The sequence below is a fragment of the Hippoglossus stenolepis genome, chromosome 11 (assembly GCF_022539355.2).
Source record: "Hippoglossus stenolepis isolate QCI-W04-F060 chromosome 11, HSTE1.2, whole genome shotgun sequence".
NCBI classification, from domain to species: Eukaryota; Metazoa; Chordata; class Actinopteri; order Pleuronectiformes; family Pleuronectidae; genus Hippoglossus; species Hippoglossus stenolepis.
In genome coordinates this window covers 10,227,025-10,250,238 of record NC_061493.1, presented here as the reverse complement: position 1 = coordinate 10,250,238, position 23,214 = coordinate 10,227,025, and the positions used below count along the sequence as shown (strand labels likewise).

Below are 23,214 nucleotides of genomic sequence, written 5' to 3'. Positions count from 1 at the left end.
ACCCTTTAGAGGAGGTCGACCCAGGCACTGGACTGAAGAATTCCACTAACTTTAAAATAGCAGCTTCAAAATTAGTTTGAAGGCTTTCACTCCCACTTCACTCACTCTGAACGCTCATCCCTGCTCTATGTTACTACGATAGGTACGATCTCCTGTGAGAAGCGTGTCACTGACTGATAGTCGCAGCTTTAATTTGCAGAGTCAAGTCGTGCAAGTTCAAGAGAAATGCTGAACTGTAGATCATTTCAAAAGACTTAGAGTCCTTAAAAACCAGAGTTTAAGAAGTTAAAAACACGCAAAAAGAAGCAAACTTTAATTTCCCAACATTATCCACAGGAGAATTTTTTTTTTGAGTAATATTTTCTTACTAGAAACATAAATTAGTGGGCGGACAGGTTCGGCCATGTGGCCAACACAAAACGTCTTCATTTACAGTTCAGGCCAAATCAATAAGCCAAAATTATCAGGGCAAAGAAAATCTGAATAGCAGAGACTCAAAGAGTTTCCCTCGAGTCACAGTACATGCAGAAATATGTGTTAATGAAGGATGAGGTGGTCACAGGCAGATGTGATGCATGACATCTTAAAGGCAGATACTGATAGTTATCTCATCCATGTACCAGAGTAAATAGATGATCTACAGCTCCACAGATAAGGGGGGGGCGGGGGGGTTTACATATGAATCGTTTTTTCTGTACAGGAAGGGGATGTATCATCATTGCACATTGGAAACAAACTGACCTGAGTTTGTTACAAACATATTATTAAAAAACAATCAAATTAAATAAATTAAAATAACTTAAAAGTGACTTGTTTGCAGAAACGTATTCAGATCGTCGTGGTTGCCTTCTGTCTATATTGCAGCCTGAGGAGGAGCTTAGGTTCTCTCTGCAACCCACAGATGAAACAACCGTGATGGGTCATTGTAGAATCGTTCATGACAAACAGCTGCACTGACAGTGAGGTGGTGTTAGTGTCACACACTTTCATGATGTGCAAATAAAAGCCCTTTAGATCACCAGAAAAGCAAAGGCTTTACATAGTCAAATTTAGAGCTACTGATTAAATACAAGCTACATGAAAACTTCACGTGTCTATCTAGAGCAAGTGAAACACAAACATAGAGCTGAAACTAAAGACACTAATGTTTACTAAACTAACTGTTCTTCACATGACCTGCTCTTTGTAACTCTTTCACTCTTCTATGAGCTCAAAACTTCAGGACAACAAACTAACAAACACGAAAACACGAGTCATTCTCTGGACTAGGTCCAACCTACATATACATTACACATAGGTCATCATTGCTTAATTTAAAGATGTCTTCAAGACAGATTTTACAGTGTGTGGACAACATATAACTTATATAATGTTATCAGTTAAAATACATCTCAAAATATCCTTCACCAAAATCCAAGTTTCTCTTTGACACTTTGTTCTCAGATGGGGGCTTAGAAGTTTTCACAAGTCTTAGTAGTGAGGAGTCGTAGAGAGACTCCACTATAGGCGTGAAAACACAAGCTCATGATTTCTCCTATATAAAAGTTCTCTTGTTTCTCTTGTCACTGAAATAATTAGCTTCTTTAATTGCACATATAATAGTTAATTGTGAGCATGTTTTAGGGCAAAGGTGTTTGGGGAGTACCTCCCTCTTGATCTGGCTTTTTTGATGCTTTTAGCTGCCGTGAAATTGCTCAAGATGATCCCTACCTGCTGGTTTCAGGGAGACTGACTGCTTCATTCTCTTATAAGCTGGTTATGGTGCTTTTCACTCTCTTGCACTACAATAAAGAAACATTTAGAAGAACAAAAACAACATTGTCTCCCTCTCTGCAGATCTTTGGACTCATCGACGTCCTCAGATCTGGAGACAAAGATGTTTGTTTTTTTTGCGTTTACATTTTTTAAGAGCTAATTCCACCACATGTTCTTTACAGACCACCTCGAGAAAGACCTGCCTTGTAAGACGGCCGACGACAATAGCTTACGTCACTGAAAAACCTCAATGAAAACAGCTTGTATTTAGAAAACTTTCCAACTCAAAGCTGAGAAAGTAAAGCGAACGATCCACGGCTGCTGTGTAATCCTCAAATAATCATTCCAGCTCTTTGAGGCACAACACCACGAGCGCTTTAGAGTTCACTCCTACAGCCAAACAGCGTTTTGACACTCGTCTCTCCTGGATGCTTAGATGTGATCAAATGCAGAGCCTCGATTCAAGCTTTGAGTTTAAAAAAGTTGCCATGTCAACTGCTTCAAGAGTTGTGTCCCCCTTTTTTCTCTCCAAGTCACAGAGGACATCCTGTTGGGTTAGCTTGGAGAACTTTTGTGTGAGACACCTCTTCTTCTCCATCTTTCTCAGCTTCTGGAGCAAGAATCCCAACCACACCGCCCGGAGACGCCAGAGGGTTCAGGGGCACAAGAGGGACAAGATGACACAGTTGTCCTTCTCCCCTCTCCAGCATTGATCGGACCTTCCGTCCCTCCTTGGCCTGTCCAAGGTCTCGCCTCTCCAACTGTGCTGCTCCAACGACGACAAGCTTTTCTCCCTCGCCATGTCTTCGCACGTGAGCAGCAGTGTCTTCTCTCCTCCACCTGCCTCCCGCTCTGGTCTCTTGCTCTCTTCCTGTCCAGCTCTACTCCCATGTTTTTTGCTCTCACTCTTGTGATTGGTTGGTTTCTCACGGTCTCTCTCCTGTTACTTTCACACAGTGGTGCTTCGGTTGTAGCAGTGGAAAACGGGTATCCATGTTTGTTCTTTTTTGTTATTACCCAGATTAAAATACCGATGAACTAAGCTTCACACAGGCCTAGCTCCTTTCCAGCAACCTGTGGGAAAATGACAAATAAATACATTTATTAACAAATGCTCATTTTCAAAAATACATATTCATTCATATCATTTATAAATCAGTTTTGGCCGGTGGTAATGCTTTCTTTCTGAAACTTTAAAAGTAACCTGCAGTAATTGAGCTGCAACAAGTAAAGACCGGCTGCTGGACTCAGTCCATAGAAACCTGAACCCTCATGTAATTTCATGTAATTCTCAGAAGGAAAATAAATGGAATTGGACAGAATATTTCTTTTACTTTCTGTGAGTCAGCTGAGTCCACAGTGGAATTTCTTACAGTCTAGTACTGGGACAGTCCAGTCACACCACCGTGTTGGTAGGCCCGCTCCCCCTGGTAGGTGGAGTCCTGGGACAGAGCCACATCAATCTGGGACTTGAACTCGTCTCCTAGGTAACTGTCCTATAACGGGATAAACAGAGACAGACCAGTCAACAGTTATTCCCTCACTTCTTTCCAGGCAGAAAAAGGAGTAAGTGGCTAAGGACACGATGAAGTCTGTACTTGAGGAGGAAAACTGGACAAGACGTTGGAATATATGTGCAGACAGCTATGGCATTACAAAATAAATGCTGTGAATAAACAGCTAGCCTCTTTAAGTACAACTAGTTATTAGAACATAAAACCTCTTGAATGCTGAATTTGTATTTAACGTTTCTCTCTTATAAAGGAAAACAAACCTGGGAGAGTTCAGGCTGTGAGAGCCCGGGCTGACTCATCTGTGACGGCTGGCTCATGTTGATGTAGCCCTGCGTCAGAGGACCCTGGGAGAAGGACTGGGAGCCCAGGTCCTGACTGGCCTGGCTGCCGCTCATATGTCCTCCATGCCCACGGTCCGTTCCTCCATTCCCTCCACCGTGGTTTCCCATGTTGCCACGGTTTCTTTGACGGCCACCTCGAGTCCCGCCTCCACCTCCACTGCCTGCCCTCCCCTTCATACCTCCACCACGACCTGGACGACAATGAAGTCAGGTAGCACAGTTTAGACAGGTGCAAGCACTATGCAGTTAGCAGTTAGCTCTAACAGTTGTATCTGTCTCACCTCCCGTGGGCCCATTGGCCTGCCCCATGTATCCAGAGGGAGGTATAGGGGGCATCACCAGGTTGAAGGGGATAGGGATGTTCATTGAGGTCATGGGATTGGAGCCTGTGCCAATCATACCGATCTGGTCATGGGTCTGAAAATACATGTTGGACATGCGTCCTGCAGCGGAAAGAAGTACACGTTAAATCTACTTTCCTTTAAATTATTTGACTGTGTGCAGAGCTTGTATTTACATTACAGTGCTCATGGCTCTTTTTTTGTATTTAAAATTCTTTACTAAATACATTGACTCTGTTCACAATGAGATCACAAAGTAAATACTTCCTTTATCTTTCAGAATTAATAAGAAACATTCTAACATTTGGGATAAGAATAAGTTTGTTTTTTCAGAGTGACTCACCATTGCTGCTGCGGTCATAAACAGATCCAGGAATGAGGGCCTCCCTGGCATCATACATGGCTGTGCTCATAAATCGACCCCCCTGAAAAACCAACAGGACAGGAAACGCTATTTAGTGTTTTTAGCCCGCAGCTCATTAATTCTTGGATGTAAACTTAAGTTTTCTTTTAACTGCTCATTCTAGGTGCAGAGGTTAATTTTGACCAAGAAAAAAAGACTCATGACCAAGTTAAGAAACCCTGATTTCAGCGTTTTATATGATTCATATACAGACAGATTCATGTGTTAAACTCACAGGGTTGATGGTGTTGACCAGCTTTCGTGGCTTGCTGAACTGCATGAGGCTCTCCCTCAGGTTGTTGAGGGGGCCTTCCACCAGGACCTTCTGCTCCTTGTAGTAGTTCAGCAGGTGGTTCCACAGGGGCTGCTTGGACAGGGCCTTAGGGTTTCCCACAATGATCACACCATACCTATGTGACAGAAGCAGATGACGATTAATAACAAAGACATCACGATTAAGAGTAAAGTTAATATCAGTATTTCACTTCGTGTTGTGCTACCTGGCTCTGGTGAGTGCCACATTTAGACGTCTGGGATCATTAAGGAAGCCAATGCCTTGGTGCTCATTGGCCCTCACACAGGACAGGATGATGAAGTCTTTCTCTCTGCCTTGAAACGCGTCCACACTGGCTATCTCCACCTCCTAAAGAATGAAGAGAAATTAGTGGGAAAAAACTGACCGATGTTTTAGGACAATTCGTTTACTAACTGTGAGACATAATGTGATTGTGCTTTCCTTACAAATGTGAGACTGTTTGAGGTAAATGGCTACAGACTTAAGGTTCTGGAATCATTTCTGCCTCCTCTTTCCTCTTAGTCTAAGCTTAACTTAACCGTTTTTCTCTGGAAAATGTCCAGAAAGTTAGGTGTGGACATCTGCAGTTTGCCTTTCACAAATGAAGAATGCAGCAGGAGATTATCTGGGTCCACCAAATGTCCAGAGCAACTGACTCTTGACTGTTGCTCTCACACACAGCCCCTCTGGAAAATGTCAGGAAAATGTCTGGAATTCAGTGCATGTCTTAAAGCAGCTTTGTTGTATTTCATTTAAAATGGTGGTGATACATTTGACACTTCTGTTCAAGTTCTCAAGTCAGTATTTAAAATGCAAAGAATAAACCACTGTACCTGATAGAGCTTGGTATGGAGGGAGCCACTGAACTGCATGTATTGGACCAGGTAGGACCTCTGGCCCTCATACGGAGTAATGATGCCAATCTGATCAGGTTTTGCTCCAGCCTTCAGCAACCTCGTGGTAATTTTCTCCACGTTGGCTGCCTCCGTCCTGCATGAACAAGAGCCCTCATTTTATGACATGTTATGGACATGAGGTATGTGCATAATAGTAGTGTGATGTATATCTAAACATCTAAGGAATGTTTAGTGCCTATAGTGGCTGCCTGTGTATTAGAGAAATGTTAACATGGTTCTCAAACTGACACCTGACTCAAACAGAGAATAAGAACATATGTGATTTTCAGATACAATCCTTTGAGATTGGAGGATAAACATATGGGATCAATATTAGGATCAAGAAATGTATACCTGTTCAGATATGATGTTCCAGAGCTGGCAATCTCCTCTTGGCCTTGTGTGACGTAAAAGAACATCGGCTTGTCAGGCTGCGGCCACTGAAAGTCAAAGCCTTTCTTCACACGGTCCGCTGTAGGAAAAACAACCAAACACATGTGACTCAATACTGGAGGACGTACAGTGAAGTACAGTAAATAACTTGTTTCCCAAATGACAGCAGGCATTGTGGGCCACTGTGTTATGTCTGCTTAAATTAAATCCCCTAAAAGAAGATGAAGAACTTGTATAATCATAAGAACTGTGGCTAAGAGTAGGGTAAATACAGTATAAGATCTGACAGGGTCACAAGTCCCTTTTATATCAGTCTGTGTGAAGTGAGCAGTAAAGAACAAGTGAAAGAACATTTAGCTGTATTCTGAAGCTTTGGCAGGAGTTTTGAGGGGCAACTCACCAGCAGTGACTCCGTTCTGCAGAGAGCCTTCATAGAAGATGTTCGAGGGGAAGGCGCTGAGGGCTGGGTGCATGCGGTACTGGACCTGCAGACGAATTGGTCGGATCCCCAGAACTACCAGACGCTCAAACAGAGACTGGGACAGACCTGCTTTAGCTGCCTTCTTACACATCACCACAGGACCCAGCTGGCAGTGATCCCCCACCAAAATCAACTACGGAAAAAACAACAGATGATTACAAAGTTAAGAGGATAAGTCACAATAAAACCAAAGACCTGTGGATTGACAGCACTTGAAGCAGATAGCTGATGCCATTGAATGATTCACGTGTGTTTGCACTCATGAGTCTCCGACCTGCTTGGCCCCCAGGACGACAGGCACCATGCATTCTGGTTCAGTGGCCTGGGTGCTCTCATCAATCAGGATTGAGCGGAACTGCATCTTAGCCAGACGAGGATCCCCCGCCCCAACGCAGGTACAACAAATCACATCAGCATTCTGGGAGAGAGAGGGATTAAAGCAGACTTGTTCATGTCCATTTTTTTTCAGTTTTATGGTAAAACTAATACCATGGCATGTCGGATTAGCATAAGAATGATTGGGCACTTGATAGTAACTGTTAAATCTAAGCTGGTGTACATAGTGGTGTCTAGCACTGTCAAAAACAGGAAATGATTTGGTAGGGCTTCAGCACGAGCAGTTTTCATACCATAAGCAGCTCCCTCTCCGCGGTACGTCTCAGAGCTCGGTAGCGCTTTTCGTCTGAGGATGACAGCTCACCAGTTTCGTCCTTCAGCTGTTGCAGCTTCTGAAGCTCTGGCATACTGCAGGTTTGAAATCAGACATCATCAACGTTTTGTGCTTGAGAGCAATGACTAGTATTTGTATTGCAAGTATTACTTAAAGGTCTGAAATAAACATAGGCCACCAGTGATGGTATTTGTACTTCCCATGTTTCAGTTTATTACTACACAATATCATCCCAATCTCAAGCCACTGCTTCTCTCTCAGGGGTTCATGGTAAAAATTTCCTACATAAGTTGTAAATTATTATCGGGAGAACTGGTACTTAACTAACCAATGAAAGGTCTAATTGATACTAGTCAGTTATGTGTTACCTGTCCATGTTGCGGGTCTGGTTGTGCAAAGCCAGGAAGGAGACAGGCGAGTCAATGGCTTCTCTGCTCTTGGCACACAGCCTCACCACCTTGAGTCCTGTCTGGTGGATCTTCTCTGTCAGCTGGTCAACAGCAATGTTACTGGGAGCACATACTAGCACTGGCCTAAAGAGAGAGAGATGACGTGCATGTTTATTTGCATATACAGCAGGGAAGTGAGATCTGATCATATGTGGTCACTTGAGACACATGAGGACATTCTAATGCCAGATGTGAACTGATGATAATAAAAATGTCCATTTGTGACAGGATCACCAAAGGCTGATGTCAACATCAGGTCTGAACTGGGCCAGATGCTAAAAATAACCAGATACAAAAGAAGGATTGAAACCATTTACTCAGTGTGGGTCTTACCCGTTACCCTGTCTAGCCAGGTGGTAGACAATGGTGGCAGAGGTTACTGTCTTCCCTGTGCCGGGAGGTCCCTGGATCAGACTGAGGGGGCGCTGCAGCACTGTCTTCACAGCATACACCTGTATAACAACAAACCATAATGATGTTACTGAAAAACGAAGAGGTTTGATACACTAAAAACTATTTAAAAAGGCCACTATATAGTACAAGGGTTTAGCCTGAAAAAGCTTTATGAGATATGACTGACATTAATCCTAAAACTCTGAATTATCTCCTTCATGTTTGTGTTTTCTGTAATTTGTCTGATGATACTTTACCAAAGTATATCAAGGAAACAAATCTGTGGTTGGTTTTCTAACTTACCTGGGAGTGGTTGAGATCAGGCAGGCCTTGAGCGGTGAAGCGTTTGGGCAGCTGACACTTGATGACCACATCTTCTACCTCGTGTCCCAGCAGTTTGTGGTAGATGTAACCAGACACTGAAGTCTCATCCACAGCAAACGTCTTCAGGGCACTCTGCATCCTGGATGAGGGAAAGGTGGGAATATTGAGAGAGGATTAACTGGATTTTAAAAACAAGACCCATCATTGAGTGGAAACATTTTCAAAATTACTCAGTCACTAACTGAATCAATGTTTTAGGACTAATAGAGGAAAGATCCCAACTGGGCCCCAAGATGTTAGGGACACACACCCAGGTCTGATCACCCTGTGGGGGCCCTGCAAACATCTGCTAACATAAACTTGTGGTTGAAGTGCAGTACACCTTCAAAAGGGATAGTCTCCATATTGTTCTATGTTCTAAAATACTTTGTCAAGGGACTGTGTCATTATCAGTTGTGCAAAGCATAAAATATGTGGCAAACTAAATCACTCCATGCCGAAAAGCTTAAAACGAGACTTAATACATGAAATGCAAGGACTTCTTGGGAACATTTGTGTATTTTGTATGTGTATATTAACTTATGTATGTATGTATATTTTGACCTCTGCTTTAAACAAGTGGCAGACTAACCTTAACCTTTAAACTCTGACTTGAAAATATACATTTCAGACAACAGTTTACCTTCATTTGAGAAGAGATTAACAGAGCAAAATAGAGTCTGTTTTGATAAATGATAAATGGCAAGTGTCACAACAAAAAAACATCAGTGTGTGTCATTTTCCTCTAAATACCTGTCAAAGGAAGTTGACTTCCACACAAAGTCGACCTGGAAGTTGTGTGGGATCTCCACAGGAGCCCCGGCACTGCTTCTTAACTCAATGGCGATCTCGTCACCATAGTCTGATAAAGTAACTCAAGGAAATATTGGCCTTTGTATATACGTACTGTATGTACTTATTATCATATCTGTGGCAACTGCTTTGACAGTATGTTAACTGTCCTTTCTTTATTCATGATTTGAAGTCAGATAAAAGATATTATCAGTAATATTTTACACTCTCCGGTCACTCCTCTGTTACCTGCTGCAGACATTTCAAGCTTTATAAAAACAGATAACATCTCTACACAAGGTTTTGTTTCATCAAAACAAAGGTGAACTTCAGGGCAACATTAATAAATAGCAAGTTTGGTTGAATGAACTAACAACTATCTAGATATGTAGCCTCATTTCATGTTGCTGAAGATCTGTATCAGTAAAGTTAAATGTGTTTAGCTGTATGAGAAATCTACATATAAAATGTACTTTTTAAAAAGAACGAATCGTACTGTGGAGAGAGAACAACCAAGTTAGCCAATGTTTTTGTAGTTTTCTGCCGCTGCCACTAGATGCTACCAAAGACCCATATGTCAGTGTTGAGACATTTACCTTCATTAATGATGAATTAAAAATTAATCAAGAGGCAAACTTTGGCTGAAGTGATAAATGCGTGAATAACAGGTAAAATGTTAGACATAGTTTGTCTATTGTAACAGTCATAAGGATACTATCAGGGACTTTGATGACGTGTCCAATGCCTTTCCATGGAGGAGCCAGATCTCCTTTGTACCTCAGGCAAATTTCATCTCCCTGCATCAGTCGCATATCTAGAGAACAATATACATGAAAACAATCACTTTGCTAAATATACACCTCGACATAAAGTAAAGGAACCTCAAAAGGTTAGTTTTACTAGGACTCAAGGCTCAGAACGTGTTGAAGGTCATTGCATCTGATGTGATCCATCACAAGATGGTCTATAGTTAAATGCTTATCAATATGCATTTTTTGTCAATTATAGATCATTTTATTGGAATAACATGCAAATGTTTACTTAGACAAAGTGAAGCAAAACAACGATTCAGTACCTGAGTCTGTCTTGGGAAGAGTGAAATATGCAATTCTCTTTTTATTCAGTCCCAAGTCCCATCTGACTGTAATGTTGTCTTGAGTCTGTTAAGAAGCAACATACAAAAATATATGTATTACTTAAGCAGAAACCAGATTGAGGTTAAAACTATGAAAATGAATAAGGTTGAATAATTGCTGAAACATTGGTACAATAGAAAAAAGTATTAGTGAATAAACTAAATTAAACTACAACTGAAACAATTTGTTGATTAAAGGATAATTTGATCTACATATTATTAATCATTTACTGATTTGACAAACACTGAATCATGTAAATACAATGTTATTAGGAAAAAGAAAAGAAAAAAACTGTATTTGAAAGTTTTTGTTCACCTGGGACTCTTTGAGTTTCTTGTCGTAGTCAGCTTCCAGCTTCACTAGAGGGCCAAAGATGTTCTGGTATTGATAAGCATCCTCATAGCGGAGCAGCACGTGCTGCGGCTCCTCGTCCACACCGGGCTTCTCCAGGTCCTCCAGGGTCGCCGTGGGATTTTCCTGCCCGGGAGGAAATGGAGGAAGGAAGGAGAGAAGAAAGGAAACAAGGAAGAAAGGAAAGAAGAAAATAAGGGTGGACAGACAAAAGGAAGGAATGGAGGAAGGAAGGAATGAATGAAGGAAAATTCCAATCTGAACTTAGAACAGGAAACTACAGATAATAGCACCACAAGAATGAAACAGGCAATGAAACTGAGCAGTAAGAAACAACTCAGTTGTATGAGTATATCTGGTCAACTGCATAGATAAGCCCAACCCATGATGAAATGTAAGTTATGTGGGTTTAGAGTATTTACATAGTAAAATGACTAGTGGGTGTGTACAAAGACAGTTGTATTGACTGTACCTTCCAGAGTTCCTCCAGCTTGTTGATCTGCTGGGCGGTGATCTGACGAGCCCTGAGCTGCTCCTGCTCTGAGGGGATTTTGACGAGCCAGGACAGGAAGCAGCGGTCCTGGATGAGAGGCTGCCACTGTGAGCTGTCCCAGTTGATGTCTTTCAGGCTGCTCTGGCTGGCACATGGCTGCCTGTGTTACAACCAGAGCAAAAATGTCAAATGTAAATGTGAAACTCTTTGACTGACTCCATCAGCAGGGAAATCAGAGTGCACAGTCTGCTGCGTAAACGTGCCCTCACCTGCACAGCAACACCACTACTGAATCAGCCTTGGCGGGGATGAAGCCCAGCAGGAAGACGTTGCGACAGCCACAGTTGTAACACTCCAGTACCGTTTCCCCTAGAGGTCCATCTTTATGCAGGGTCACCTCCTTGGACTTTGCTCTCACCAGGTGGTTTACAATGTGGCTGAAAGTGAAGAGAATAATAATGAATGTCCCTGCTGGAGGAAATGCTAAAGACCACAGTCCTATATACAGGGAGGGTGTACACACTAGCAATTCTTCCCTACACCTAAAGTAGGATCAACATATGGAGGAAACCTCGAAGCAGCAATAAGTTGAATTAATAAAAACTTATGAAGAGACCATCATCATCTAAAATGTATATAAGTGATTGTAACTACATTCACATCATCACCAACACTGTTACCATCTGTTACTTTGTCTAATCTGAAAAAAATACGAATTATCATTCTGATTTATTATAGGGTTGGTTTTGATTCAGAGTCAGTTTGATTTTATATATATATATTAAACAAACATTATTAATACTTCAAAGACAAATATTTTGGGACTCCACTGACAGAAACGTTTTTCCTTGTAATGGACATATTGCTCACCTGGACTGTATATATATTATGCATATTATATATATATATTATGCATCATATAGAAGTTATATATTAGAAAGAAATGCTATAACAGTAAATGTGTACTTTGCTGTATCTTACCTGCCGGATGTGTTTCCACGACCATTACAAAACCACTTCTTGCTGGTGTTGCAGTAAACCACACAGGCTGGATCATGAATCCCACAGTAACTACAACAGAGGAGAGTCAGATAAAATAAAAAAATAAAAACATGACCGTTAGACCATCAACAAGTTAAAAATCGTATAAATCTTGATAAACTCTCAAAACAGACAGCAAATATACTGCAGGATATCTCATGTCATAAACATATAATTTATTAATGAAACTAAAATAAAAAGAGAAGCAGAATTTCATCTTGTAGCAGATTTATACGTCTCTGAAGCGACAGCACATGCTGAATAATTTGAATTTTCTTTTTCAAATTATAAAAACTAATTTTTAAAAAGTGACTTACAGTAGCTTTGTAGTAATGGAAAGTGCTCAGCAAACTTTCAGTGTGGTGAGAGTTGCTGTATCAAAGTTTATATAAAAATAATTCTCTGCTCACTGAGAAACAGAGAGGGTCTGGTCAGACAAACTCCTGGCAAAACCAGACTTCTGGCAGAGCTAAACTAATATCTGACAGCTTGTCAGTGTGATAGCATATGAACTGTGTGTATGAGAACAGCAGCACTGCTTTGCATGACACAACACAAATATTGACTATCATCATTGACATTAGACATGATTCAAGATGACCTGATAAATTGAGTATAGATTGTTCAGTTTGTTTAGATGAGCTGCTTCTGTGTCCTCAGCCTGGGCCCCTCCCTATTTATGCTTTTGCCTTCTTATTATCTGTATTTTACTCTTTTGGGCAAATATTCCAAAAACGCTTGCTACTCCGATAGAAAAATGAATGGCCAACATGGACAAAAACCAGCACATGGAAGCAGAAATGCGTTTGCTTTCAGTGTGCTCAGCTTGAACAATTTCATTATGTTCAAAGTGGCATTAACATTAATGCAAAAGATCGGAAATTAAGATATAAATTGAGACAGTATGGTCAACAACCCATTGAAACTAAGTGTAAAGAAAGGGTCTATATAAAGTTAGAACAAATTAAATCAGAGATTACTCACAGACACTATATGCAACAAAAGGAAAAAAAAAGAAAAGAAATTAACCACAGGTTAGTGTCGGTGCTCCAGACACATTAGTCCGATCCGTTACCTGCAGGCATGAACAGGAAGGTCCTTGGTGTAGTAGGTATCCTCCTCATCTTCCTCAAAGTTCAGCTCTGCCAGCAGCTGACTGGCTTTCACCACAGGGTCGTCTCCATTCTGCAGGACCCCGTCAGGACCGTTAACCTGAGGAGACAACAATCAGATATATGAACTGAAACTTTATGTCAGCTTCAAGTGGGATAAACTTATGTTAAATATTGCATTGAACAAAGACCAGATAGTCAAACATATAGATAAATGCATTGGTGATCATATTGTTCATGAGAAGTCTAAACTGCTAAGTGTCACATCTGTGTGTTGACATATGTCACACTGACTTCATCCAACTAGCTGTGTTCATTGACCTGTGTGATTGTTGTTGTCACTACACAGTGAAGGTGGTTAACACGTACAAGTGGAAGTAAATGTACTGTATTGTGTATCTGTGGCTGTTTACTTTTTCATTTTCTGACACACTTGTTTTGTTTTGCAGTGAAAGTCCTGAATCTTCACATGCTAGCTGTGTCAATATTGCTAACTGTCTTGATGCGAGCTAGTTAGCCAGCTAGCATGCTAGCCAATTAGTGGGGATAAAAGCATGGTAACAGATGGAAGGCGTCGCCGGGCTAACCGGGGGTTGGCCTGCCAGCTGAGCTGTTGAGTTCACGTTTAGCTATTCGAGCGGAGGACGCTGTTTCTCAACCGCACCTGTCCGTCGAGCTGACTCTGGGTCTGGCCTTGGGTCTGGGTCTGGCTCGGCAGGGTGAAATCGGTGAAGTCGTACTCGGAGCCCTGGGTGTCCGCTCCCAGCAGCTCCGCTTCCTCCGTGTCCAGGAACGTCAGGGTCTGGGAGCTCGGCCCGTACGCCTCCACACTCATGGTCCCTCTCTTCTTACTCCCGGTCAATCGGACGGATACTCCACAGGCTGCTGCTGCTGCTGCTGCTGCTCCGGTGGAGGGAACGAATAACGGAGACAGTGTTGATGGAGAAATGACAAACAGCGGCGGTGACTGCGGCTGCGTCCCGTTCGTCTCCTCCCCCGCTCCTCTCCTTTCCTTCCCTCCTTCACTGCCTCCTGCCCCCTACCGGAAGTCACCTTTAGGGGGGCGTGGGAGGGCGACAAGGAGACACGTGTGAACAGTTTATTATGTAACAAGGTCACATCTTCCATACTTATACTACTCATATGTATGCAGTAACTGTGTGAGGTGAGTCCATAGATGTTAATATTCATATTTTAATTCATTCATTATCATCAGTTTATTTCACACGATGAAACAACATAGTTTGAATATACAATATGATGAATATGAAAACAGCAACATGTACTTGAAAACGATATAATCACGAAAGTCCTGTATTATTGGTTTATAAAGCCACAAGGTCACATCTTTAACATTGTACATTGTAATTTTTGGAGCAGATGTAGGAGGCGAGTGAAAAGGAGGAAGTGCGTTTACTTTTTTTTTTTAAATAGTATTGTGCACAGTTAATATGACATAATAACATGTACTTTATAGCTTATATGGTCACAAGAGCCCTCTATTATAAAGTCAGAGAAGTTTGTACTTCAACAGGGTGAAATCGTATATATTCTACTCATATTTTTGTGCAGTTAATGTAGAAGGGAAGTCAAAGATATTTTAAAAAATTGTCATTATTCTTATAATGTAAAATTTAAACAAGATATAATGAATGTGTACAAAATTATATGGTTCACTATCACTGATAAATGACAGCCCTGTATGATAACACATCACATAAAGAAACAACATCAAGGTACAACTGTCATCATTGTACTCATGAGTGAGAAGATCACTGTAAATGTAGACATTTTATTGGCTTTTTTATGGAGCCTTGGATTTCATGGTGATGGAATTAAAATACTTTAAATAATTTCATAAATATATTATTTAGAAAATAGGTTATATGATTGATTTGAATTGTTATTGATTATATAATTTTCTCTATTTGGTTTGGTATTGATATATTAGTAGTGTGTCAATGTTTATTCCCTGTAATGTATCTTTTATAAAAATAATTAAAAAAAAACTCTGTTCAACATCATTATCTTTTTTAAAGATATTTAATAATATATGATTTTATTTGGTAACTTTTATGAAGTATTGATGTTGCCTTGGCACTGGCTCTATTTCTGGGTTGGGCACTGGTAGGTTATGAGAGGTTACAAAACTGGTTTACTCCTGTGCCAAAAAAATTAATATTGTACTTCAGTTTGAGAATTTTTATATTCAATTTCATACATTCAAATTCAGGTAGAACCAATTTTCTACTTTAAGACCTTGGATGAAGAAAGTTACTCATTTTAGGCTTTCAAACAGATTTTCATGCTCTAAGAACTTCACGTTTCTTCTGTCTGTCCTGCACAGATCTGACAGGTCAGAACGAGTTCAGCAGGTCTGTCTAACCACAACGTACACACCCACCGAAATCCACCCTGCAACAGAATGAAGAACCACACATGACAATACAATGGGTAAATTCCAGAGCTGATAATAATTCTAAGTGTCTTTGCCAGTGAATAACTGCAGACTTCAAATTTACAGGCCTATAAAATCTCAAACAAACACAAGAGAAAATCACAAATTCCTAACAATCTCTTTTTGTAAGACTGTATGACTAGAATCAGAAATTATCATTGTACCAATGTAAAAAGTAATAGATAAACTGAATTACTGACTGACATTATAGTTTGTAGTTTTCCCAAATGTTTAAACATTTAAACCACAGAAAACCAAAAAAAATCTTTTAGAATGTTCAATTTACAAATTACTTAAAAAGCATAAATGCTGCTGTAACAGGGAAATCAGACTAAAGCATTTAGACTAAGACAAACCAAACAAAGTGTGAGCAAAGTGTTTTAATTATACACAGATTTTAGGTGGCTTCGCTTTGCAAAGCTGCACTACACACGCACAGGACGGACACATCCAGTTAATCCAACTGCAAGCACAAATTGCAAGTGCAATATATTCCCTGAGATAAACAAGTGTGAATCTTTACATTTCTTCCGAGTTCCCTTCATTTCTTAGTCATCTCATTTCTCTGGTGCAAACACAAGCAACAACAGTGAATGACAGCATAACTCCAAAATCATACAGGGAGGATTTTGAAAAGTGGAGAGATGTTAGTGCAAGAATTCCCACAATGTGTCACCATATAACTTAGTGTTCTAGACACTATCGTATAAGTTGGCTGCTATGGGTGATACATGTTATTATAGTAGAAAACAAAATCCCCTTTACAATAAGTAGTGAAGTCTATTTTCACAGTCTTTTAGAAGATCTGGGGCTGACAAAAACTCACTGATGTCAACTACTTGTGTTCATTAAACTGTAGTAGACACATTCAAACCCACAGTCACACACAAAAACAACAATAACAGATGGTGTCGTCAGTCAGTTTGTTGTGTAAAAGTCACAGCTTGTACATTTTCTAAGCAACACAACCAAATCAAAATGTGCCTTTACATTTATATTGATGAAACCGTTACTACAAGCCAGTGGTCCATCTTGCTCATGTGAATCTGAGTCTGCTCAGGTTGTGATGAGGTCATTGGTGCTCATGCTGGTGTTGATGCTTGTGATTGCAGTGATGATTGTGTTTGTGTGTCTCCTCCTCTGTGTGGTCCAGCTCCAGCAGGTTCAGCATCTCCTGTACGACGGCCTGCAGAGCTCGACCCAGGTCCTGGCTGCTGTAGGGTTTCCCTAGCGGAGGCACGTGGACAAAGGCAGAGTGGCCCTGCCCCAGGTACAGAGATGTGTAGTAGGTGTAGTCACACAGATACCTGCCAGGGGCAAAGGATGGTTGTTAAGATTATGTAAAGTTTGTGTTATCACATTTCTACTTTCTCAACATCAATGTGTAGCCCACTGAGAGCCAGGGGGAAATACATGTAACAAAAGGTCTCTGGCTTTATTAAATTCCAAGACATTTGAAGATGAGTCATTTAACAGTCTCTCGTTGAGAGAGAAACAATTTAATTAAAGTGTAATTTATGAAGCTCTGTTGACTGAGAGGAGATACAAGATCTCCTCAAGGGAGCCCTGTGTTTCATGTCCGTCATATCCTGTTTGTTCTGTTGTGTATGTGTGTGTGTGTGTTAGGGGAGGTGGACGTGTGTATACACATTCCCACGTGAAAGTAATTAGTATGTATACTCTGTGTTAGTGTGGGTGTTATCTGTGATGACAAGGTCAAGTGATTGAACAGTAGTTATGGACGAGCGAACCAAACAGGGTCTAATCCTGGAATTAGATTTCCCAATGAAATTATGATATAAATACAGATTAAGATTAAAAATAGGTAAAAAAGAATCTGCCTTTTTCCACAAAAGATGTTTTGACATCAAATAATCAATAATCAAATCAATGTTGGCTGCATTCCATTTTGCTGCTTTAGTTTCAGGGCCCTGATATTGTACATGTTGGAATCATTGATGCTATTGGTAACATCAGTGCTTATTCTATCAATAAGCAGGGTGAACTGAATAGTTCCTCTAAACATGAACTTTCCTACACGTTTAAATAAAATCACTGACCTTCCAGCATCTTTGGAAACTGACACAGCAACCCCGATGTCTGAATTGTTGACCCGTTTGCAGACTGTCTCCATGTCCAACACTGAGCTTATGCAGTCGGGGCCGTCCTCCATGCAGCACTGTGAGGACGGGCAGAAGCTGCAGTTGTCCAGGCGTTTGTAGCCCCTGTTGTGGCCGCACTGCTCGAGAGTGACCGTGGTCGCCAATCCAGAAACACCAACGTGGACGACTAACTGCTCAGAGGAACGCAAAAGACAGACGTGTTTAAAGTTAGGTAGGGTTTTAATTTTTAGATTGATTGATGGATTTTACAATATGATGACAAAGTGTGTGAGAGATGCTCCAATACCATCACTTCCATACAGGGTTAGTAGCATAGAGCTGTTAACATATGTTATATAAGTGGTTTTTTCTCAGTATTTTACAGTATCTGTAAAGTCCAGGGATCAGAATCTGTGTCAGGAAGGAAAAATGGTATTTGAACATCTCTAGTTTAAATGTACAGTGTTGTGCATGTCCTTGAATACCTGTGGTTGGCGCTCTCTCCACAGTGACGGCAGCAGACTCTGAACAGCCTGGTATTCGACAGGCACCTCACACACATGCAGCTCTACGGCCTCACCCAGACCTAATCGCTCCAGCGCCTGTAGGCAAACACACAGTTCACTTTATAAAGCTCCTGACTGCAGCTGCAGACACACACAAAACAAAACCCCTCGGCCATTAACAGACACAGTAAGTTTAAGTTTCTAACAAATGAACAATTCGCAAATGTACAAACAATATGGCTTAGATCAACATACTGTATCATTTAAATCATTTGAAGGCCATGTCAACTTAAACCTTATTAGATTTTGTTACTTTCAGCTAAGAAATTTAGCCCAAATCAAATCAGCTCTCTCTTTTCTGCTGCTCACATTTTCACCAGCACCAAGTGTATTGCGATCAAAACTCTCCAGTTAAATTTAGGAGTGATTTTAAGATTCTTTTAATAACTTTTAAGGCTCAGTACGATCTGGCCCTTACTTTTTATATTACAGAGCTACAAACTCTTTATGCTCCAAGTCGTAATCTCATACTTGCTGGTAGCTCCTATCAGTCAAGGCCGGTAACCATGGTGACAGTGCTTTTGCCATCAGGCTCTGGAGCCCCTTTGCCTGAGGAGACTTGACACCACTTTACCTGTTGTTAAATTATTACTTAAAACATAATTTATAACTCTTTTATTCAATTTTATTCTTCTTCTTATTGTATAACTACTTCTACTTCTACTTCTTATTTTAGTCTTGTCTTGTTTAGCTCTGTGTCGTTTTACTCACTTGTGTTTGATAAAGCACTTGTGAATATGCAACTTTGTGGAATAGAAATAAAGTTTTATTATTTTTTTTATCATATTATAACAATAAGGTGAAAGTGCAGCTGTAAAAACACATGATAAGAGACACAACTTGAAACTGAAAGTTTGGAAGACATAAGAAAGTAAGACATTAATCCTAAATAAAATAAATGAATAATATTAAAGTTAAAAATTAAAATTGGGCTTGTTTTCTCAGTTATTCTTTAATGTGCAGTAAGTCCATTGCATTTTTTTCTTTTTTTTGAGTTTAAAGGCTTTGATGTAAGAGGGACAATTATTGTAAATTCCCGTTCACATTTCGATGAAGCTACAGATAAGGAAACCTCTGAAGTGGCACCTTGGTTAAACATGGACACCCTGATTACTGATTACCTGCACTGCCACCCAGCTGGAGTTGACTGCATGCTCTCCAAAAGGCTCAAAACCTGCAGGAAACAGGTGTAAAAAAAAAAAAAAAAGATTAACTACATTCTTTGCTGCAGAGATGGTGCATGGTGAGGCCGGGTGAATAAAACGTCACAGAGGATGGTTATCTGGCATGGAGAGAAGCGATAAGGTCGATTATATTCATGCATTCAAAGTCTAAAGGTCACACCAGGTTAAACATTAATTGCAGTCCTCAAGCACATGATACAGAGAAAAGACACAAGATGTAGGAGGATTTGTGTTACGAGAAAGAAAAAAAGTCAGATGCATTTCTTCATGTTTCATTATCTGCAGCAGGAGACAGACTCTTCCCCTCTGGCGGCAACATTATTTCTCTGCAGAACATCTGGACCATAAACACACATCAAGTCATGTCTGTGCAGCTCACACACAAGTCGAACTCTCTGACATGTCACAGCAGTGTAGTAACCATGAAGAAATCCTCAGGGCATCACCTGTCTCCCTCCTCTCCCCCTGTCACCCGACATAGCCTCTCACCTGTCACTATTACCTTCTTCTTATTGGCCATGATCCCCAGCTCTCACAACAAACACCCTCATAGGTTTATAATATGAGGGATCAAATGTCTGTGCACAGGAATCCCAGGATTGTCCGCGGTTGCCTGCTGCTCTTCTTCTGCTTCACCGCTCACAGGAAGTAGCACATCAGATCTGGGTGGATCACACTGCCATCTACTGTGCAGGCATGTATCTGTCCACAGAAGATCACAGTAAGAAGTCATTTAAGAAAGAAGACGTGTATTTGGGAGTTCTGAGGAAAATCCAAGTGTATAAATGTGTTTTGATCAAATAGAATATGAGTGAAGTTGCACGTGTTTACTGAGAAAATGAAAAGCAATCATCTGCTGTTCATTCAGAGGTTCTATTCAAAATACAAGCTCTGTAATTTAGCATTACAGCAACAGGACAAACATTGTGCTTTTACTTTGAAGATAAATTGCTAAAGAGGAAGTGATTCTATGAAAGTTGCTCCCATGACAGAGATCAGCACCCACAACACTCGAGAATGTCTGCGTCAGTGTGATGTGGTGAATTAAAAAACGAATGATCAAAATGTTCAGACAGAGGTTTCGACGTACAGGTTTGCCCCCGGATGCCGACCTCTGCTGTAATTTATCCGTGAACGTAGAAGAAGACAAGGTAAACTGCCCCGCCCCCACTGACTGCTACTTTATTCAATCTTCTCTATTATCATTGAACATATCGCCTGTCCAAATCACACCAGAGTCATAAATCCACTTCCCTGGGCCATTAACAACACACATGCCAAGTGTGCAGCCGATAAGATGAATTTGTGAGATATGCAAGTCACACGCAGACACACCCACAGAATGATGTTTGTGGATTTAGTGTGTGGCTTTGCTCAAGAGCTCAGAGACAAAAGCAAACAAGGAATGACTTAGATGTTGGACGTATATTTGGCCACTCTGTGTAAATGAAGGCCCCTTTATGGCCCCAGAAAAATCCTAGATCCGCCACTGGCGCTTTTATTGGAAGTATTTGGACGTACTGTTTGACATGTAGGTTTCTTTGGTAATGCTGATGAAGCCCAGAATAAAAGACTGATAGAATAACAGCAACAACAACCAGTAAACTGTTAGGGTTTACATTCCCAAGTATGGAATGTAAAGGTATATACAGAGAAAGAGTCAGGAATAGAGCAAGGATCTTTATGGGTGATGAGAGGCGTCCTCTCGCCTCCTTGTATAAACTGCTCCTACGATGTGACTTCCCCCTCTAACAACAAAATATAGATCAAAAATGTCCTTTTCTCCACGAGCTGTTAACTTTTTAAACATACACAAAAACAAGTCTGGACCAAATGTCAATCCAGACTAATGCTGGTATAATTCGTAATATAACCAATAATATAACCAATTCCCCCACAAGGACAAGTAAAGAATCCATGAATGAAATTAAAAACACAGCCTCCTTTCTCTCAATACAACCGGTTCAGAATCCCTCTAATGAAAGAACATGTAACGCCCACTCCAGTGGCCCCAGTGGAGCTGCTGGTTTGGCTGGGCAGGTGTGAATGTATGCACTGTAATGGTGTGAGTGCTACACAAGGGCGTTCCTGAACATATTAGTTTCTCCCAAGAGAGTAAAAGTCAAGAGGACACTTCTCTGGCCGAGGGAGCAGAAACTGTGTCTTACACAACATCCGGCGCACTTAATTACCTGAGTGTGTCGAGGACAAGACTGCCTCTCAGTTTGCTGTCGTGAAGGCAGAGCTAATCTAATATCATCTCAGAGGAACACTTCTTTTTGTTTTTTCCTTCGCGGTGCACTCTGCAGCACACGCCCACTGGGTTGCGAAATGACTCACACATTCTGGATTCGGCTTCCAATGAGGTTCCAAAGCTGGCATATAGGGGAGAGTTATTTTTTTTTTCATGGGAGAATATTAGGTGGTGGCGAACGTTTCAAACAAATGAAACCTTTGTCTTTATAAGAGAGTTTCTGAGGTTCCAGCTTCGACAAAGATTTGTGCCTCTGAACCACACCACACACAATATCACACCTCCACAAACCACCTACACAACCTGCACTGCAGTCGCTCGCAGCCCCCGCCTTGCCTCCCTCAACCCATTCACCTCTCTCCCTCTGTCTCGCCTGCGTCACTGGCTATGTTGGTGTTGCCATGGAAACTAATGATGCCCTCTCTGCTCGGTGGTGCTGATGCAGACGCTCTTGCTGACGTCCTCGCTGTGTATGGGCGGAATAATAATGTTCTACTGTAGTTTCCACCACGGGGCCAGCACGTTATATACTGCGTACTGCACGTGTAATGGGAATAATATTAATAATTATATCTTTATTTATATAGCACAAAGTTACAAAGTGCTTCACAAAGTAAGTAAAATACAACTTAATCATGACCACCCATTACAATATAAAAGATAATATAAAGGATAATAAAACCTATTGTATATTAGGTCAAATCAGGGAACGCGGTATTATAGCCTAATAGTCATATTCATGTTGTCAAGAGAGAGATAATTCTATTCTATTCTATTTTATATTCCATTTTATTCCACTGCTAATTGAATAGTAGGTAACTTTTTATATGTATGTTATTTTCCAAAGTGTGTTACCTGGTGGTCATATTGTAATTCATGTTGGAGAGAAAAGGATAATCCTATTCGTCTTGATCTATTTTATATTCCATTTTATTCTACTGCTATTTGAATAGCAGGTGACTTTTTAAGTGTATATTATTCATTCTAAAGTTTGTTGTGGTCATACTGTAATTGACGTTGGAGAGAAAGGGACAATTCTATTCTATTCTTTCTATTATCAATTTTAAATTCAATTGGATTCTACTGCTATTTAAATAGTACGTAACTTTTTTGTATGTGTATTCTTGTGGATTTGTTGTCCACACACAAATTGCCTGATTATTAATCATTTATAATCTACACTTATCTCTTTTATTTATTAAGAGAGTTCCATGTTTGGACCCATCGTTATTTTCTGGAACAAAATGTACATTGACCTCTCCCAGCTGACAGCCTTTACTTTCAATCACAGCGAACACGCGTTTCCTCATTCCACTGTCACGGCCTCCTTCCCCTGTGCTCGTTCCATTTCCCCGGAAGCCCTTTCAGCTCTAGGCGTTGGTTGTTGTAACACACCTCATTTCAACTCTCTCTCTCTCTCTCTCTCTCCCT

The 23,214-nt window shown here is 40.7% G+C and overlaps 2 protein-coding genes across 3 annotated transcripts; both read right to left on the bottom strand.

Moving 5' to 3' along the window:
• Positions 1–290: 290 nt before the first annotated feature.
• Positions 291–14,241, bottom strand: LOC118117885 (regulator of nonsense transcripts 1). Its single transcript, XM_035170522.2, has 24 exons — positions 13,884–14,241; positions 13,183–13,319; positions 12,048–12,137; positions 11,336–11,503; positions 11,046–11,226; positions 10,538–10,699; positions 10,162–10,246; positions 9,802–9,900; positions 9,048–9,156; positions 8,235–8,394; positions 7,872–7,990; positions 7,458–7,622; positions 7,049–7,163; positions 6,694–6,837; positions 6,339–6,552; positions 5,900–6,017; positions 5,483–5,639; positions 4,855–4,997; positions 4,590–4,764; positions 4,295–4,376; positions 3,892–4,053; positions 3,530–3,801; positions 3,129–3,251; positions 291–2,829 (listed from the first exon to the last, which is right to left on the bottom strand). Exons 1-23 carry the CDS (start codon positions 14,052–14,054, stop codon positions 3,132–3,134), a joined length of 3,348 nt encoding a protein of 1,115 aa, XP_035026413.1. The 5' UTR covers positions 14,055–14,241; the 3' UTR covers positions 291–2,829; positions 3,129–3,131.
• A 1,801-nt stretch (positions 14,242–16,042) lies between these two features.
• Positions 16,043–20,206, bottom strand: LOC118118381 (pyroglutamyl-peptidase 1). Of its 2 annotated transcripts, XM_035171566.2 has the most exons (5): positions 20,019–20,203; positions 19,467–19,519; positions 18,265–18,381; positions 17,738–17,970; positions 16,043–16,984 (listed from the first exon to the last, which is right to left on the bottom strand). In XM_035171566.2, the coding sequence occupies exons 1-5, from the start codon at positions 20,047–20,049 to the stop codon at positions 16,750–16,752; spliced, it is 669 nt and encodes a 222-aa protein (XP_035027457.1). In that variant the 5' UTR covers positions 20,050–20,203; the 3' UTR covers positions 16,043–16,749. The 2 variants fall into 2 exon arrangements, with proteins under 2 accessions (XP_035027457.1, XP_035027458.1); XM_035171567.2 differs by lacking the exon at positions 19,467–19,519 and having other exon boundaries at positions 20,032–20,206.
• Between the last annotated feature and the right edge of the window lie 3,008 nt (positions 20,207–23,214).